General features: G+C 35.0%; 1 protein-coding gene and 1 pseudogene across 2 annotated transcripts in view; one reads left to right on the top strand and one right to left on the bottom strand.

Annotated features, from left to right (window-relative positions):
• LOC18422962 (Methyltransferase family protein) overlaps positions 1–14,893 on the top strand; it is a 34,014-nt gene extending 19,121 nt beyond the window's left edge. Inside the window, exons 5-7 of one of the 2 annotated variants that reach the window (XM_020671141.2) lie at positions 12,090–12,192; positions 12,965–13,107; positions 13,856–14,893. In XM_020671141.2, coding sequence (XP_020526800.1) covers positions 12,090–12,192; positions 12,965–13,107; positions 13,856–13,945 — 336 coding nt within the window. In that variant the 3' untranslated portion in view covers positions 13,946–14,893. Of the gene's footprint in view, positions 1–12,089; positions 12,193–12,964; positions 13,108–13,406 lie in introns of both variants that reach the window. The other variant, XM_006827455.4, reaches the window with a different exon arrangement.
• Positions 1,021–5,953, bottom strand: LOC148781403 (zinc finger BED domain-containing protein RICESLEEPER 2-like; annotated as a pseudogene).
• Positions 14,894–19,857: the final 4,964 nt, after the last annotated feature.

The following is a 19,857-nucleotide window of genomic DNA, read 5'->3' as shown; positions in this document are numbered from 1 at the left end:
GAATACTATCTATTTTGTGGTAGAAAAAAGTGATCAATAAAAAAAATGCTCATATGAATATATGATTTGAATAAAAAAAGGAAGCCCTTATTACATAAATCTTAAAATGTTGAAACCCTGCAACATTACATCAAAATAAAAATAAACATCTATAGAATTTCAAATAAACATTTATGCCTCATTCTCAAGTAAAAGAAACCCCATATCTTGACATCTATTTTAATTAAAAATAAACATCCATAGAATTCATACATCATTCTCAAATAAAAGAAACCCCATGTCCTTACATCCGTCAAATTAAAAATAAACATCCATAAATTTCATCATTCTCAAATTAAAAAAAACCATATCTTTACCTCCATCAAATTAAAAATAAACATCCATAAAATTTCATCCTCTCAAACAAAAAAAAACCCATATCGTTACATCAATTTCATTACAAGAAACCCCATTAAAAATAAGGTCCGTCAAGGTTCAAGTACTTCCACTTTCACTTTCAATTCCTCCACTTAGCATCACTTACGTTGATTACCTATGGAGAGAAGATCATAAGCAATCATTGAGATAACTTGGAACTATTGAGATCACAAGAAATCCTTGAAATAACTTGAACTAGTAAGAGAAGATCACAAGCAGTCGTTGAGATAACTTTAAGATAAAATATTAGCATCTTTCTCTCAATGTAAAATCCATAACAATAAATCAGATGTATAAGCAACAATGTAATAAAGAATAAAAGAAAATGAGATGTATCCATATGACCATTGAATAAATATAATTATTGAAATAAGACGATTCATTGATAATTGAACCACACAAAAAGAAACACAACTTACCTGCCCAATGGTCAATCACAATCTTCATCATCTTCGCAAAGTGTAGTGTAGAAACAACAGAATTACCAGATGATGCACCCTCACCATCTAAATCTAAAAGGCAAACAAAACAGTAATAATTAACTTGTAAGAGCATTTAAAATTAAAAATCACATGAAGTAATAATTTAAATATGGAAAGAAACTCATTTTCTATCTTCAACATCATTATGAAGCCAATCTTGTGCACACATCAATGCTTGTACTGTCTCTGGTTTCAATGAGCTACGATGCTCATCAAGAATTCGTCCCACTGTGCTAAATGAGGACTCCAATGCAACTGTAGAAACAAGAATAACCAAAACATCTCGAGCCATCTTGGAAAGGTTGGGAAACTTAGGTGCATTGAGTTCCCACCACTTTAGGATATTGAAGTTTTCATCAAATGGAAAGGCCGGTTCCTCTAAGTGCAGGGTCTAACTCAGACTTTCTAGATAAGTTGTTTGAGTTCTCACTAATGAAAGTTAGAAAGTCCCCTGTCAACTTAGCAATAGTGTCCAATTTCTCTCTCTCACTCCACTATCCAAAGTACTCCCAGAGCTACCAGTTAATGCTTTATCACTTTCATAGTCCTTATAAAGATCATAAATCCCATCCCGAACTATACTTGGTGCTCTGCATATCGTCCATTGATTTTTGAGTAGTAGTATTGCACAACCTGGAGTTTATATCGAGGATCAACCACAATTGCTACAGCCAAAATTAAAGAACAAATCTTCCAATACTTATCAAATTTATCTTTCATTTGGATTGCCATAAAACTTATATGTTCCTTAGAGCTCATCATCCCACATACTGAAACTTAATATAGATCAGCGTGTTGGATATTTAGACCCTAAAAATCTACATGTGACATAAAAAAAAACTTTCAGACAATCATATATTTCTTTTGTAGTCTCCCATTCACTATCACATGATACCAAATTGGACGAAAATTCATCTTGAGCAAAACGATGAAATGCTTCCTTTAATGCTAGGGCCACATCTAACATTTTATATGTGGAGTTCCACCGAGTTGGAACATCAAAGGCCAATGATTCAAAAAGCGGACCCCTCAGTGCCTAGGCGTTCTCCTAGGCCGTTTAGAAGGCCTGAGTGCATCACCCAAGCCTTAGCGGCCAAACTAGGCTGGCGGTCCTTGGGCGGGCGCCCAGCCTTGGCCCAGGGTTTGCTCCTCGCCCAAGGGTGGAAATGAGTTTTTTTTAGGGTTATTTTGGGTTTTTTTGAGAAAAAATGCTTTTAAAGGTGGGTTTTAGGTTCATTTGAAACCTAAACCCACAAGAACCTATTTTAGAGAGAGAAATATCAAAAAAACTAGATTTTGTGATTTTCATTGGATCGAAGTGTTTTTCAAAATTATGGGAAATAGATCCAAACATCATCCATGAAGTTTAGATTTAGTTTTGGAGTTTTTTAAGTCCTATTAGAGGGTGTTTTTGAATATTTTAGTGCCAGAAAACATCTCAGATGTGGAAGTTTGGAGTATAGTTGTTGAAAAGCTTTGTGATTCCGAATCGTTTTAGGTATCGGAATCGCAGAGTCGTATGTATCATATGTTTCCTAATCTTAGAATCGTTGTCCATACGATTCGGAATTACAAATCTTGTTTCGCACTATATTGGAATCGCGATCTAATAAAATAAGAATCGTGTTTCATATTTGTAAGAATCGATGTCCCTTCATGTCGAATCGAGTTTCATACCTATATGGAATCGCATTTGACCCCATATAGTTCAGTGGATTCTGGAAACACGATCCAATGAGATTGGAATCGTGATTCTTAAAAATATAGAACTGTGATTCCTAAACTTCTGGAATCGTTGTCCCCATCAACTTGGAATCAAGATTCTCACCATTCAGGAATCAAGATTCTCCTTTTACTGGAATTGTACACCAATCCCCTCCGGTATATGAGAGAAGTATTCAGAAAATATTTAAATTTTATCTTTTTTTGAGAAAAATATTTAAATTTTATCATTATTAAAATATTGAATTTTGGCCATATATATTTAGTTCAATTACCAATGTCAACCTTTATGATATCTTTGTCAACAATTGCATACAATGGATTCGGTCTACCGACAACCCTTCTCCTACAAGGCTTGGAGCTAGTCTACGACATACAACTAGTGAGAACAAGGGTGAGCTCCCTCTATCTCCTTTCCTTCAATAAAATAAGTAGATGACAATGTAGTTTTGACTCGTGAAGATTGAGTTATTCAATTTCAAGTCATTTTATGATATTTAATGATTAATTTAACTTAAAACGCTAGGGCACTTCGCACGTATTCTTATGTGCTTATTCTACTTGAAGAAAAGTTGTGGTACATATCTTGGTACCCATCATATATTAAACAATATCACATTAGTACGCATATCATTTACTAAAAATTATTAAATTTGAAGTAACAATTTTTTTTAGAAATATTTGTTCTTGGTAAGAGTTGTTTAAATACAACGATAGAAATTTGAAAACAAGAAAATAAAAAATTTCACATATTCCCCATATTTAAAACTTTTGGAATCAACGTTCCGTACATATAGAATTGCATTGTTGTGTAGCTGAGAATCACGATGTCTGTGATATAGAATCTTGATTCCAAACAACATAGATTCGCAATTCTTAAAAATTTGGAATCAATGTTTTGCACAAGCAGAATCGCATTGTTATGTAGCTAAGAATCACAAAGACTGTGATATGAAACCTTGATTCCAAAGCTACTAGGAACCAAGATTCATAAACTAAATTGAATCATGTTTCGAGAAATTTGGAAACGTGATTCCTTTCGTTCAAAATCGAGTTTTGTTATGGGAAACGTGGAATCGAGATTCTGAAACGGAATCACTGCCCCAGTGGGCAATTCGTTTAACTATAGTTTGGAGTTCGAACAATCAAAGTAAGTGCAAAACTTTATTTTTTAGATTGCTTGAAACGCAGAATCGAAATTCTAAAACGAAATCACTACCCCAGTGGGCAATTCATGTTACTATAGTTTGGAATTCGAGCAATCAAAGTAAGTGCAAAACTTTATTTGTTAGATTGCTTATTTTATTTTGAGATGCCTTCTTCAAGATCTAATCGAAGTGGAGATCCGGTTGGAAATATGGATATAACCAGAATCTGAATGACAAAAATTGCATAAGATGCAATTATTGTGAAAAAGATAGAACAATTATTGTGAAAAAGATAGAAAATGGGGCATAAACCGATTTAAGAAACATCTTACCGGTATTAAGGGGAATGTTGCCACTTGTAAAAATGTTCCTGAAGCTATCAGAGAGGAGATTAACCTATATATGAGTTCAGTAAACACAAACAGGAACAAAATTCTTGTCATTTGAATAGATCTATTTTTGGTTCTACTAGAAGAAGTGATTCGGGTTGGAAGTATGGTCATAACCCGAAACCAAACAATAAAAATTGTATAAGGTGTAAATTTTTTGAAAAAGATACCAATAGGGGTATTAACCGATTTAAGAAACACCTTGCCAATATTAAAGGGAATGTTGATTCTTGTAAAAGGTTTTTGATGCTATTCGGGATGAGATTAGACAATATCCTAATTTAGTAGAACCAAAAAAGGATGAAAATGAGCCTTATTCTATAGAAATATCTTCTCCAGGTTCTTCTAGAAGTGGTGATCTGAGTTGGAAGTATGATCATAACCTGAATCCGAATGACAAAAATCGTATTAAATGTAATTATTATGGAAATGATACTAATGGAGGTATTTATCGGTTAAAAAAACACCTTGATGGTGCTAAGGGGGATGTTGCCTCGTGTAAACATGATCTTGAGGGTACCAGGGAGGAGATTATATAATATTTGAGTTTTGGGAAGCACAGAAAGATAGAAAAGGGTAGAGCAGCCAAGACTCCTAGGGCCTCATCTGCACAAAGTAAGAGGAAGGTAGAAGAAGAGGAGGAAGAGGCAGATTCAAGAGAAACAGAGGAGGACGAGCGTTATGTTGAAGAGGGAGATGACTTTGAGTCTGATGATAATGACCTTGAATCTGATGCATATAATGAGGCTTACCCTACTCCTGATGATGACTGAAGAATGAAGAGTTGAAGACTCTTGATTCTTGGTGTTGAGTGTTGACTATTGAGTCCTAGGCTGTATAGTTTTTTAATTTCTGTATATTTTCTTTTTCTTATTTTTAGTTTTTAGTTTCTACTATCTAACTTTTGCGTGTATCAGTGTATGCTTGTATGGTTTTAGCATTGTATGAAAATATGGATTATGGACTATCAAAATTCTCCTCATTCATAGAAATATCAAATATGGATTATGGATAGAACATTAAAATTCTAATATTTGTGGTTAGAATATCAAATTTCTCTCCATTTATGGTTAGAACATCAAAATTCTAACTTTCTTCTTTCTACTGGGCCACCCAGGTTCTAGGCGCCCGCCTAGGCGCTGAGCAGCTTGGACCCCCACAACCGTCTAGGTGCCGCCTAGCACTTTTTGAAATACTTATCAAGGGCGCCCGCCTAGGCACTGGGTAGCCTGAACCCCCATGACCATCTAGGTGCCGCTTAGCGCTTTTTGAACACTTATCAAGCCATATATTTTTTTTACTTTCTATTTGGAGTAGGCTAATTGTTCCATTAAATCTTTCCTGCCTAGCTTGTGAGGCTTTGATAAACTTGATGCCCTCTCTAATTTTTTGAACCACAACACCTATCGTTTTATATGCACAACATCGCACATGAAACATCTTACCCTCGAGGACAAGTGATGAGTTTCGGGACAATTGTCTCTTGAGGGATGATGTTGTAACATCATTATATGCTGCATTATGAAGAGTAACTGTAACCAACTTTTTTTCAAGCTTCCAATGCATTAAAAGATCCAAAGGCACTATAGCAATGACATCTCCTGTGTGAGGAGATGGTACATATAAGAAACTAAGGATTCGTTTCTTTAATTTCCATGATTCATCTATATAATGTGCGATACAAATACCCTTGATTCCTACATGAAGACCACATATCAGTGGTGAGGCTCACACGACTTGGAATTTTCTCTAACTCCATATGCAATCTCTTTTTCTCACTCTTGTAAATTTCCATAATATCTGATATCTGATATCTGATCTTACTGTGAAGCGAGAAACCATCTTAAACAATGGTTGAAGATTTTTCACAAAATTTCTAAATCTTGTGTGTTGCACAATTGTGAATGGGTAGTTATGTAAAGTTACATGCATTCTCCTTGTACATCTTTGTAAATGGTTTTGTAAATGACTCGTCCCACTTGAACTAGCTCTTGTTAGGTGAGCATTACAATACTTACACCTAGCTTTTAGAAAACCATTGTCTTTAGTGATTTTCTCAAATTCTTCTTAAACAGTAGAAACATTTTTACGTTTGGAGGTTCCAGACAAAATCTCTTCTACAATGGTATTTTGCTCAGAATTTTCTCCAACATTAGACATTTTGCATAAAAGAGAAATACATTGATACCTTAGCATCTAAGAGCGCACTCAAATAAACTCAAATGGCTAATTTTTTAGTAGATTCAAATACCTAATAGCACAAAGCTCAGTGCCAAAATAAATCAGAAAAAAAAAGTTCGATTCAAAAATTTTCAGAAAAGATATCAAAATCACTCACCACGTACCACCTAACTGCAATGCATTATAAGAAATCAAGAATGGTTCAAGCCATCTAATGATACTCAATAATGGTTCCAGCCATCTAATGATACTCAATAATGGTCTCCACATTTTGCAAAAACTGTCCAACATCGAACAACAAAGCTCTCATATGGGATGAACAAAATACTGATAGCAGTAATAAAGAAATCACAATCTAGAGAAATATTAAAAAATAGAAATAAAAGAAATCGAGTTAGGGTTTTTGTAGGGGATTCGAAGATTTTCAACATAAATAAAAAATAAAACATAAAACTAAGAAATGAAAGAGATATCTCAAAGTTGGCGGATTTTACAGGTTCTTCAGAGGTCCCTTTGTTAAGAATGAAAATGCTCGGATTTGAGCAAAAAAACTAAAGATAAATTTAGGGCTTCTTTAGGGGATTCGAAGAGCTTCAAGAAGAATAAAAAATCATAAAAAATAACTGAGAGATGAGAGAGAAATCTAAGCTTTTGCGATGGAAACACAGTAGGGCTGGGGGCTTGCGCATACCTTTTGAGCGACTATGTTTCAATGGTCTCTCTTTGTTTTTAGAGAGAGAGCTGATGGTGGCTTGGCAAGGTGGGGAAAAGCTTGGCCGATGGTCCCTTTTCGTGTGTTTGGTTTAGAGAGAGAAGCATGGTGGGGTGCTTGGCTTGGCGATGGAAAGCTCAAACCAGTAGCTTGGGCTTGCTTGGCGATGGAAATAGGGCTTGGCGATGGTGACAGATGGCGATGGCGATGGCGATGGTGATGGAAACACAATAGGGTTGGAGCTTGGCGATGGAAAGGGCTAGAGCTTGGCGATGGAAAGGGCTAGGGCTTGGCTATGGAAAGGGCTAGGGCTTGGCGATGGAAACTGTTAATTGTAGAAACCCTAAGTCCCTAAACCTGAGTCTTTTTTTAATAGAGAGAGAAAGGATTGGATCAATCCCCACCATTCATCCTCAATTAATATATGGTGGGGATTAAAGTCTTCTAAGTTCTTACCATTTATCTTTGATATAGGTATGTCACAATTACGTACAACCATCTGATGTGAAATCTAATAGCTTAAGTGTGTCACAAAGTTCGAGAAAATTTTTTTTGAACTTTGAGCTTAGTGAATGAAATAAATGTAGCCACCCAGTTTCACATCCAATGGTTAAGATTAATTGTGATCACATAGTACCAAAGATAAATGGTCTCATTATATACTTTCCCATGTATATATATGAGTAATGATCCTATGAGACCCTCCCACACTCATATGAGTAGGACCCCAAATGATCACCATCAAATATGGCGCAGATCTCTAGAAAAGTCAAGTCACACCCATGTGATAACTTTTCTAAAAATCTGTGCCAAATTTAATGGTGATCCTTTGGGGGTCCTACTCACATGGGTGTGGGAGGGTCTCCTAATGTCATTTCTCATATCTATATCTATATATATATATATATATATATATATATATATATATATATATATATATATATATGTAGGGAGTTACTGCTGCACGCCCATATGCGAATGGCCCATATTGAATCTGAGCCATTATGTGGCCGATCTGACGTTCACGGATGTCCGATAGTGTTTGAATTTTAATTTTTTTAGACAAATCCAAATCACTTGAAATTTTAGGTGTGTGTTCTTCTCATCAAGGCGCACCTAATAAAAATATAAAAAAAAATAATTCACAAAAAAATTGATAAAAATAGCCCCCGGAACTTTTCAGGAGTATTTTGGTCAATTTATTTCATGTAAAATTGTTTTTTGATATTTTTGGTAGATTCGCCTATTTTTGAAGAACATACACCTAAAATTTCAAGTAATTTAGATTTGTAGAAAAAAAATTAAAATTCAAACACTATCGGACATCGGTGATCGTTAGATCGGCCTAGATTCATTCTGAGCTGTGGGCGTTTACTGTAGCAGTATGCAACTGGGTGCACAACATCTTATATATATACATATATATATATATATGTATATATATATATATATGTATATATATATATATATGTATATATATATATACATATATATATGTATGTACATATATATATACATATATATACATATATATATATATACATACATATATATATATATTGTTTTTAAAAACCAGATCCAATCTATATTTCAATTCAGACGTGACTTTAGGATCCGGATTCGAATTTCGAACCCATACCCGGATCCAAATAGGATCCGAAATCCAGGTTTCGGATCAGGATCGGGTCAATTCTCAGCCCTATCTTGTGGCAGTGCATATATCGATATCCTCCATATGCAAAGTAAAGAAACAACCCAAGATCGCTAGGTATCGAAACGTATATAGACTATAGATCATTGCATATATTCATTGTACAACTATTAGTGCGTTATATCTCAGAGCATCTATACACTGATATGTTCTATATATCAGTGCGTATATGCTACATATTAGTGAATATATACAATGATATGCTCTATTATCAATGTATGAATGCACTGATATATATCCACACTCATGTTGCATGATGTATCCTTCGTATATATTCAATTCATAAACATATGAGAGATTAAAAAAAAACAGAATAAGACGGAAGACACATAGCTGAACATTTGGCTTTGCTATAATTGGTAACTGGAAAGACAGAATCAACTACTCCAATAACAAACACCATCATGAATTCCTACAGATGCTATGTTGACTTCTAATTCATACCGAAGCCATTCTTGTGCACACATCAATACATGTACTGTCTCTAGACGCAAAGAGGTATATTCAGCAACTTGTAGTCGCCCGCCTTGTGCTAAATGTTGACTTTGATGCAATAGTGGAAACATGAGCGCCAAGATATCATGAATTCCTACAGATGCTATGTTGACTTCTAATTCATACCGAAGCCATTCTTGTGCACACATCAATACATGTACTGTCTCTAGACGCAAAGAGGTATATTCAGCAACTTGTAGTCGCCCGCCTTGTGCTAAATGTTGACTTTGATGCAATAGTGGAAACATGAGTGCCAAGATATCCTGAGCCATCTTTGAGAGATTAGGAAACTTTGGCACATTGAGTTCGCACTAGTTTAAGATGTTGAAATCTGGATCTAGTGGGAAGACGGTTTCCTCCAAAAATAAGTCCAATTCAGACGTTGTAAGTATGTTACAAGAACTCTTATATGAAACCCCTCACTCTCAATTCCAAAACCACCACTAGAAGATGTACCACGACCCAAACTGCTTACAATCCTGGAAGCTGATGATTCCTTCATTAAAATTCTTCTCAGCTCACTATAGAGATCATAAGCTCCTTGATGAACCATCTTAATTTATTGCTTTACTTCACTACCATAGATTTGATAGTAGTGATATGTCACCAACTTTAGTTTGAAAGAAGGATCAATCACAACTGCAATAGCCAAAACCAAACTGCATATCTTCGAATATTCTATCCAATTTTTGTTTGTTTGGAACTAACATGCTCGTACTGACTTGTGCTCCATTTCATTAAGAAGCAAATGAGTCTCAAGGAAATAAAGATATGCATTTGGATACTTAATTCCTGAAATTATATGTGTAAGATCACAGAACAATTTCAAACAATCATATATTTCTTTTGCTCTTTCTTAATTACCCTCAGATATTACCAAGTTGGAAATTGATTCACATTAGGCAAAGCAATAAAATGCTTCCTTTAATTTTAAGGCAAAATATCTTGTTATGTCGGGGTTCACCTAGTTGGAACAACAAGAATTTTTTTTATTTATTTAAACTTTGAATTCTAAATTGGTTGATTGCCTCGTAAACTGTTCTTTCTTCACTTGTGATGCTTTAACGTACTCGATCCTCATGAATTTTTCGAACGACCTAATGTATTATCACTCATCCATCTTGCGAAATAAGTTTCACAATATGTGCACTCCAATGCTCATGAGACATGTTTCCTTTAAGTGCAAGTGATAAATTTCGAGATAATTGACGTTTGAGGTACGGTGCAATTGCATTGTCTAAAGTTATAGTTAACAATTGTTTATCAATATTTCTATGGTCAACAACATATCCAAGATAACTGTAGCAGTGACACCTCTTGTGTGAGGATATGGTATAAATAAAACTAAAGATCTGCTTTATGATTGCCATGTTTCATCAATGTAACGTCCAATCAAGCATAAATGGCATTGATAATGACACATGCCATATTTTAGTGGAGAGGCTCATCTGGCTAGAAATTCTAACTCATGTAATTTCTTTTCCTCAAAAATTTCTATAATGTCAGGTTTTGTTGTTGGGAAACCATCATAAATAATGCTTGAAGATTTCTTACAACAATTCTAAAACCCGTGTACTCTACTATCGTTATAGGGTACTCATGTACGATGTTCATTTTTGCAAATCATTTCTACTTTGTTCTTGATCAAATTCAATTTATTAAACCCCCTTCTCGTTTCTTTATAGCTGCTACTAATAGTTTTTGGCCTAAACTCTTGCGCTGGCTTTGGACATCTTTCTGAATGTTTCTCTAAATGACTTACCCTGTGTGGAATAGCCCCCAGTATGTGTTTGTTACAATGCTTCCAAGTTGCTTTTATGGTGCCATCTTCTTCTTTAACCTTTTCAAATTCATGCCACAGAGACGAAGTTGTTTTCCGTTTAGAGGGATAAGATATGACATCTCTACAGTTGTAGCAGCTGCAGTATTTGCTCATCATTATCTCCAGCAACAAGCATTTTCCTGACTGATAAAATAAAGAAATAGTTCAACGAAAAGGAAGATTTCTCTCATGCCATCTATTTCTTTAAAATTTAGCTAAACCATGATCTTCCTGGTCTTTTGAGAGATTCTATGATGCATCGATACTTCTACTTGTTGAACGTGCTGTTGTCCTCACCAATACCGATACCGGATACTGCTAGGATACATCTATGTATAAAATGACAAAATTGTAAAAAAACATATAATATTAATAAAATATAATATATTGCATCATGATATGCCTATATGTGTCAATGTGTTTGATGCATATAATTGTATTATACATGCTATAATATGCATTTATGAATGTGTTGTATAGAATTTTCATATCTAAGTGCATAACCTGGGTTTGGGTTTCAAGAAATGCTGTCTCATTCCATTATCCATATTCATCGCCGAATCCATTCCTGTATTTGGGCATCTTATGCTTGATTATTTGGCATTCAGCATGCGCAGCTGCCCTGCATGTTACATGCAAAGTGAGAAGCCTGCAAACTCATGGCATTAGAAAGCAACTCTGAAGAGACATGAGGGTGTTCAGTGTGACTCTGAGGAGTTGAAAATTTTATTCGAGTCTTGGCTAACTTGGGTTATGTTGGAGAAACTACATATGTTGAGAAAGTTTATGCAATGTAGAATGTTTTTTATTGTATTTTCTCTAATATTCTTCGTCTGTTGCCAATTTTGTTCTTTGGAAATCCTCTATGGATTTGATATGATGAAAATTTCTGTGTTCAGATGTATTTGCTTTGTGCTCGTGTTTCACAAATTCTAATTTACTTTTGAGTGTCCAACACACAGGCTATTTTTAAATTATTGTTAGTTAACTTAGTCTATTATTCTTTTCAGATATTCACTTTATCATCCGTGCCATTTCGAAGCATGCCGTTCGTAATTGCTAACTGTTATTCTGTTTTAAAACCTGGAAGCCTGCTCCTTTTCAGGGATTATGGTAGGTACATGAACTCTTGTTAATATTTTTGTTTTTGACTAGCAAATAGCAATACAGGTATGCTTTGTTAATTTTGTGAACAGAAAAACAAGTTTGGTGTGTGATGTTTGACATATCAATTTCAGAAACCAATTTAGTGCAATCTATCCTTCAGTGCAACAATAAATTAGTTGCACAGGTGGTGTAAAACGAGAGCCTCCTGCTGTTTTCTAATCATTAATGCCTATTTCATTTCTTGTTTCCCAAATCTTCAATCCTGCTAGGAGCTTTCAAAGAGCATAGAAGAGAATCTTCTACTCTTTCTCTCTCTCTTTCACACACATACACACGCATGCACACACATGCACAGATACACACACACACAACCTTGGTTGTACTTCCTCTGTACTTTAGCTCTGCACAGATTCTAGTAGGGTTGTTTGTTGCTTTTTTTCATTTAAAAACGAAATTGAGATTTTCGTCCTTGCCATCTTATCCTACTAAGTACACTAGCTCACATGGATAGATTGTGTTTATTTTTGGGGTTGATATTAAGCCGAAAATGGGTATTATAAATAACTCAGCCAAAGTTAAAATATTTGAAGTGGGGTTTGGACTGGCTGGGTGAAGGTTGACGCCTGTGTGTTTATATGGTTTTCTTATGTTCTTATGATGATGCCATTTATGCTCATCTATAAACTAGACGTTTGTTGCTACTTTGTTTTTATTTATTTTTTCACTTTTTAACCTTTGTAACATGCTCAACCATATCATGTGCTGAATTGACTCGCAGGCCTCTATGACATGACTATGCTTCGTTTTCTACCAACGCAAAGAGTTGGTAACCGAGAATATAAGCGAGCTGATGGCACCCGTTCTTATTTCTTTTCGCTCGATACAGTGAGGGACCTCTTTCTAAATGCTGGTTTTATTGAGGTACCATCCTTACCAAGCTTCATAAATTGCATGGCAAAAAATTTGTCCTTCACTGGGCTTTCTAACTAGACCTCTTGCTTTGTATCCCTTGGCCACATGGTAGAATATGCTACCTATTTGTCATGATGCTGAGATCTGTCTAGGTTCCTTTTCTAGTATATCTTATAGTTGGTTTTTTAGTTTATTTTCATTTTTCTCTTTTAACCATGTTTTACCTGGTTGCTTTCATAAATGCTCTAGGAAAAGTATGTATTTCTAAATTAGAGCACTACTAATGTAGCATACACATGCTAGTGCAGCTAGAGCTTGAATATTGCTGCATCAACTTGTTGAACCATCATAATGGTAAGAACATGCGAAGAGTTTGGGTTCATGGGAAGTTTCAAAGGCCTATTTGAAGACCTGACACATCACTCCGTTTTTTACTTTTTCTCTTTTTCATGCCATTGCGGCTTATTTTGAAAGGTTTTCATTGATAAAACCCTTTTGAGTCCTTGCTCATGTCAGTGATGCTCATGATTATCAGAATCCATGTTGGGCTTTCATCATCTATCTGGCCTTGAGTTGGATTTTACATGCGTTGATGAAACATCAATATAATTAACCAGCAGGGCCATGGCTTCTCCGGCTGGGTGTCTTTTTTCATGGTTCCATAATATTTATTTACTTATTAATTTGTCTCATCAGTTCAGGTTATTTCACATTCTGTAAATGCGAAAACCAACTTCTAAGACTTTTAATTTAGCAGCCTTTTCAATATGGGAGCCCCCTTCGGCATGCAAGGACTGTTGTTCTAAAATATGGAAGTGGCTCCATATGGATATTTGAGAAGCATTGAATTACAAGGGAAAATATCCCATGTTGTCATTTTTGGTTCCTACAATTTTCTAGCATTCCATGCTAGTCAGATGTCTGCAAGGATTGGTCGTCGGGTGCCTTTTTTTTTTTGTAACTGTTAACTTTGTTGGGTGCTCCTTTTTTCAAAGCCATCTGAAAAATTTGAAGAATTGAGTGACATCCCCCATGGGAGTGGCTAGCTTGCTTCAACCAAAGTAGAAACGAGGTGACGGCCTTCAGCTATTGGTGCCCCAAATCACGATGGAGAAGCTTTTCCACTGTTGACCTTGGACAGTTGAGGCAGCTGCCATGAAATTAGGAATTCCAAAATGATAAGTTTACCAACCCTGTAAAATGCTTGAATCTTGGTCACTTCACTTTAAGTTTGAGGATTCCTTTGGTTTCCATCAAAGCACCAGACCTACTTTTGGGGGGTGGGAGAACTGCATTGCAGGCACTTCTCCATTAGGGCCTCTATCTGACATTGTAAGTCTTTCAAATAAAAAACATTTCATGGAAAGGAGGTGCGTATGCTGTTTGGTGCTCAAACTGGTGGAGAAACCGTGAAAAAAAAATATTGCTGTCGACCCCATTTTGTCCTTATTTTTGGGAAATTTTTCTTTGCTTTTTTAAGACCCCTTTCTCTTTCTTTTTTCTATTTATTTTTCCAATGGGAAAAGATACTTCACGTTCATCAAACTGACAAAATGGTGAAAGAGAGATGAAACTCTCCTCTGTCCCATCTCCTATTTGGAGGTGTAATTTGGGGGTTTCCCCCAATATTAGATTCTTTCTTTGATTTCATTCTATATGCGAAACTGTAGGGTCTTCAGAACTTGATGGGAAGTAGTTTACAATGTTTTAAATTTACAGAAATGTACCAAAATTGAGTTACTAGATATGTGTGATTTTTTGGCTGCAACTTTAATGAAAATTGGTTTTTGGTGAATTCCCTATTGAATGTTTGATTTTTGTTGAAAAGCTTTAGGTTAAGACTGGACTAGAATATCTTCTTGCTTGTAAAGATGTGAGTGCTTTGAAATTGGCCATAGTTAATATTCTCCTCTACAAACTAACGGCCGGCCAATCGCTGTGTTGTTTAATCATCTGATCTGTAATTTGATTTGAACATTGAACAGTTGTATGGATATCTCAACGATAGCTTGAGCTGGAATTTATTACTGTGTTTTTTATTTTTTTGAGTAATTCAGTGGGGAAGACAGCTCCTACCTATTTTTTCAAGTAGATTGGAAGTTAGTTTTTTGAAGGTGTTGGTGGGGTGGTGTTAGTGGTGAAAATGGAAACCACAATGTCGTGATTAAGGTGTGGGGGTACTACGATCATGACCTCATCCCCTTCCCAGCAAATTATTGTGCTAGCTTCTCTATATGTCCTATGAAGGGATTCTCATGTTATGGTACCATTTGGCGCTTTTTATTGCCTAGCATATGTGCCCTGGCGCCAGTGGGCAATACTTGGATGCCACGTTCAGCCTTTCTTAGTTATTGCCCATATTTGGGCGCATTTGAATCTTCCAAAAAGTCATTTGCAGGATTTAAATCATTTCCAAAAAATCTTATTGCAAGGAGACAAACAAGCCCTTTGAGTGCCAAGGGAAGCCCCGATGTCGTGGGTGCTGTAGTTTATGTCCAGCAAACCATACCCACTCAATTTAACAGGGTTATATTCTCAAAATGTTTCAAATTAGCTTGGGGCAAAAACTCTTCTAATCCCTTCTGTAATTGAGGTTTGCAAATTCTCTTAGAAAATCTCATCGATCTCAATTAAGCATTTTTTGGGCCAAGGATAACAAAATTTTATTAATCAAATGATATTTACAAATACATCACAGAAGCAATTCATTCGCAACAATCAAAGTTAACATTGTCCGCCTAGAGCATTGGCTATATCATTTAGCCTCCCGATAGACACGTTGGAATACCATCGGCATACCACCATACAAATCCATAACCTCAGCCCATAAAGAATGCAATGATCAAGACGGTTTGCTCACCTGATTGCACCAATTGATCACATTTAAGGAATCACACTCTACAACCCATCAACAAGTATTCACCTCTTTAAGCAATTTTAAGCTTTAAAGCAAAGCACAAAATTCAGTCTTAGGCGTCGTTTGGGTACTTGAAAATATATTACTGGGAAATAGATTACTAGGAAATATGATATTTATACTGTTATGGTACATTTATTAGTAAGAAAAAGCTGTTTGGATACCTGAAAATATATTATCAAGAAATATAACATTTACACTGTTTGAGTACATTTATTAGTAAGAAAATAAAAATAGATTACACAATATTTCTTTAAATATCGTAAAATCTATTACACGCGAGAAGGACTGGGAAATCTTTTACGCGCATGACGGGTAATCTAGTGTATAAAAAACCTTGTTCCCTCACTCCTACGTACATCCTCTTTCTTTCTCTCAAGCTCTCATTTTCCCTCTCAACCTGGTAAGCCTATTACTTACATCCTCTTCCTTCTCTCAAGCTCCTCTTTTCTCTTTCAACCTGGTAAGCCTATTATTTCCTTCAATCTCAAGCTCCCATTTTTCAGATTCAAGGCTATTTTTAAATCATGGTATCAATTTATTTCCTCCCATCATTTTACTCGAATCCACTTTCTCCTCTTCCCTGCTTCCTCAATTTAAAAATTAGATTGAGATATTGGAAGAGGTAAATGTGATAAATTATATTTTTATTTAAATTTATAATTACTTTTTTGGAAAAAAAAAAATATATATTTTTTGGGATTAGGGTTTAGATATGGATAAAGAAGTGATAAATTACTTACACATTGGCCCCTTCCAATATTTCAATCTAATTTTTAAAATACTTTACCATTTCACAATATTTTTTTTTTTAAAATACATCACCATTCACTAATTAAACTACAAATTAATGATATTTAAAGGTTGTGACTAAAATAGTTCACTCAATGTTTATGACCAATATTAATTCACACTATTAAGTTATTATTTTGAGGCATAACAAGCATGGTATAGTCATGCCATCTATACATATGCATTTCAATATTAAATAGGAATGTCTACAAAAAGACCATTGACAATAGAGGTCACAATCATTCTTAAGTATTAGATGTCAAATTGGATGGGTAGAGGTGAGTCATAAAGTGAATTTTTTTTTTAAAATTTTGTATTTTGTTAATGACAGTAGTACAACCACCCATTTTAAAATTTAAAGTACAAGAATGATTGTGCGTACAAAAGATAAAAAGATACATGGTCTCTTTGTAGACAATTCCATATTAAATCGCTATATCTAGTAAAAGCAATGTATTTTCCAGGTTGTATCTAAATACTACCCAAACAGTAACAATCCATGTAATGTAGTACGTCAGTAATATATTTTACAGACAATATATTTTCAGGTATCCAAACGACTTTTTATTTATTGAAGAAATACCACATGGACAACTATAAGAGAATAAGACAGGACCATCTGAATCTCACCAAACCTCCAATACCCACCAGGATTCTCAGAAGAACTGCCATCAAAATTAAATTTGATACTACCCACCACCAGAGGTAAACTCCATCTTTCTTTACACTTCACCTTAGAATAGGATTGATTAACCGAAGAACTTTAAATTCACCTCTATATCCACTAAGAAGTCTTCATATCCCTCCATTGTTGCTGAAAACCAGCTCCAAAGATAATACGGAATTTTATTTTTGACTCTCTCAATATTCGATATAGATCCATCGAATGTCCTTCTATTACATTCCTTCCAAATCTCCCATAGAATAGAGGCTCTCATAATCTTGCAAATAATCTGCCCTATTCAAGGTAATCCCGGCGCATTTCAATTATATTCTTTTAAGTAGTAGTGACTACGAGGCATTTAACATTGACTTTATGGTTATAAAATAACCTTATTTCGATTTTGTGGTATTACCTCCTTAATAGTTAGGGTGCTGTCCAATCTAGTGGTAACTCCCTTGATAATGAAATAATGGAGAGCATCACTAAGTCACATATTATCTCATCAAATGTCATTGCAAACGAATCATACCATGCTAATAGGAGCAACAAGATCAATGAAACCTAAGTTCTCACGTCCTCTTGAGCTTAGCGCTTGTAAACTTGGGCTTGGACAAGGCTCAGCAACCCCTCTCAAATTTTTGCTTGCTTGGTTGTTCCTTGAAATCGAGGAACAGAAACCGAGTCATCATCATCATGGCCTTTTTTCAATTAATTGGAGTCGGCTACACAACTCCAATTAATGATGTGAGAGATCAAATGAATGATATGAGAATGATGTAGGCGCTAATAGTGTTTTAAAACCTGGAATTGGGTTCTGGATCACCTACCCACTATACTAATCTGGACTGACTGAAATGGGGATCCAACAAGAAGACGATGGCGAAAAAAACACAATAAAAAAAAGAAAAAGACCATTGCATAGAGCCATACATTAAAGTTTATACTATTTAAATCATAAGTGAAAATAAATTTTTCATACAAACATGTTTTATAAATCACAAACGAGGTGATGACTGACATATTTTTGGCCTTGTAAAAGGCCTAAACATCAACTTATGAGAGAACAGCAGACTAGCATATCTCTGTCAGTACAGGGAGCATAAAACAACGAGTTATGGATCTTTCTTTGAAGGAAGCAAATGTTGCTTTTAGTTTAATTTTTCTAACTTAATTTCACAACTCACACAGCAAGACTAACTGTTCAGCCTGAGGATTTTTATACTTCCCATCAATATTGGGCAAGGCTGAGTCGTGGGGGTTCTTATTAAACAAGTCGGGTATGTGATTGTATACTGTGTGACTATTTATTTTTGATATAAGGAGATCACATTCATTTTTAGCTATTAGATGTAAAATTGAATTAGATGAAAGTGTGTCACAATATTCGAGAGATTTTATTTTAGACTTTGTGTCCAAGCAATGACATATGCTCAACCACCCGATTTTAAATTTAATAGTTAAGATGATTGTGACCTCCCTATATAAAAAGTAAATAGTATCATTGTACATATTTTTTTCAAAAATATCTTTTCACGGTTACCTTAAATTTGTTTTTCTTTATTATTTTGTTTATTAGTTGTGGCTCATTGGGATATAAATCCTTTTGAGTACCGGCAATCCTTTGATATTGGCTTATAAGTTGATTACTTACACTGAATTCCATAGTTCGTTTTTTTTTAAATAAAAAATTAATCATCTTCCCTATAACCTTATGGAAAAGTATATAAAGAAACCATTACTTTTAATACAATGAGGCCACAATCACTCCCGTACGTTAGATTTCAAATCAGATGATTGTGAGTGTACTTATGATCAGTCAAAGTTAAAAAAAAAATTGTCGAACTTTGTGTCACACTCCAATTGTCGAACTTTGTGTCTCACTCCAAGCCATCCAATTTGACATCTAATGGCTTGAGCAATTGTAACCTCCTTGTAACAAAAATAAATGGTCCCATAGTATACAATCCCTAAATATATATATACAAATAGAAAAGTATAAAAAGAGACCATTTACTTGAAATACAAGGAGGTCAGAATTCCTCTTGTCCATCAGATTTCAAATCATGTGGTTGTAAGTATGTCATTGACTAGACTCAAAGCTCAATAAAAGATTTTTCAAACTTTGATTGACACCCCAAGTCATCTGACATCTAATGACTTATAACAATTGTAACCTTCATGTAACAAAGATAAATGGTCTCGTACTATACAATCCCTACACAAATTCATATACAAACACCAGTTTTCTTTAACCCCAATTTTCTCAAGTTTGACCAACCCCCCACAACCTCCCAAAGAAAAATATGTAATACCAGCTTTCTGTTTTGCATGGGTTTTTTGGCTCTTTATTTTACCAACAGTATGCTCTCTCTTGGTCGCTTTATAA

This window comes from Amborella trichopoda, chromosome 7 (genome assembly GCF_054954075.1).
Source record: "Amborella trichopoda isolate Santa Cruz 75 chromosome 7, AtrichopodaSantaCruz75HAP2 v2.0, whole genome shotgun sequence".
In the NCBI taxonomy this organism is placed as follows: Eukaryota; Viridiplantae; Streptophyta; class Magnoliopsida; order Amborellales; family Amborellaceae; genus Amborella; species Amborella trichopoda.
This window is presented reverse-complemented; position numbering and strand designations above follow the sequence as displayed.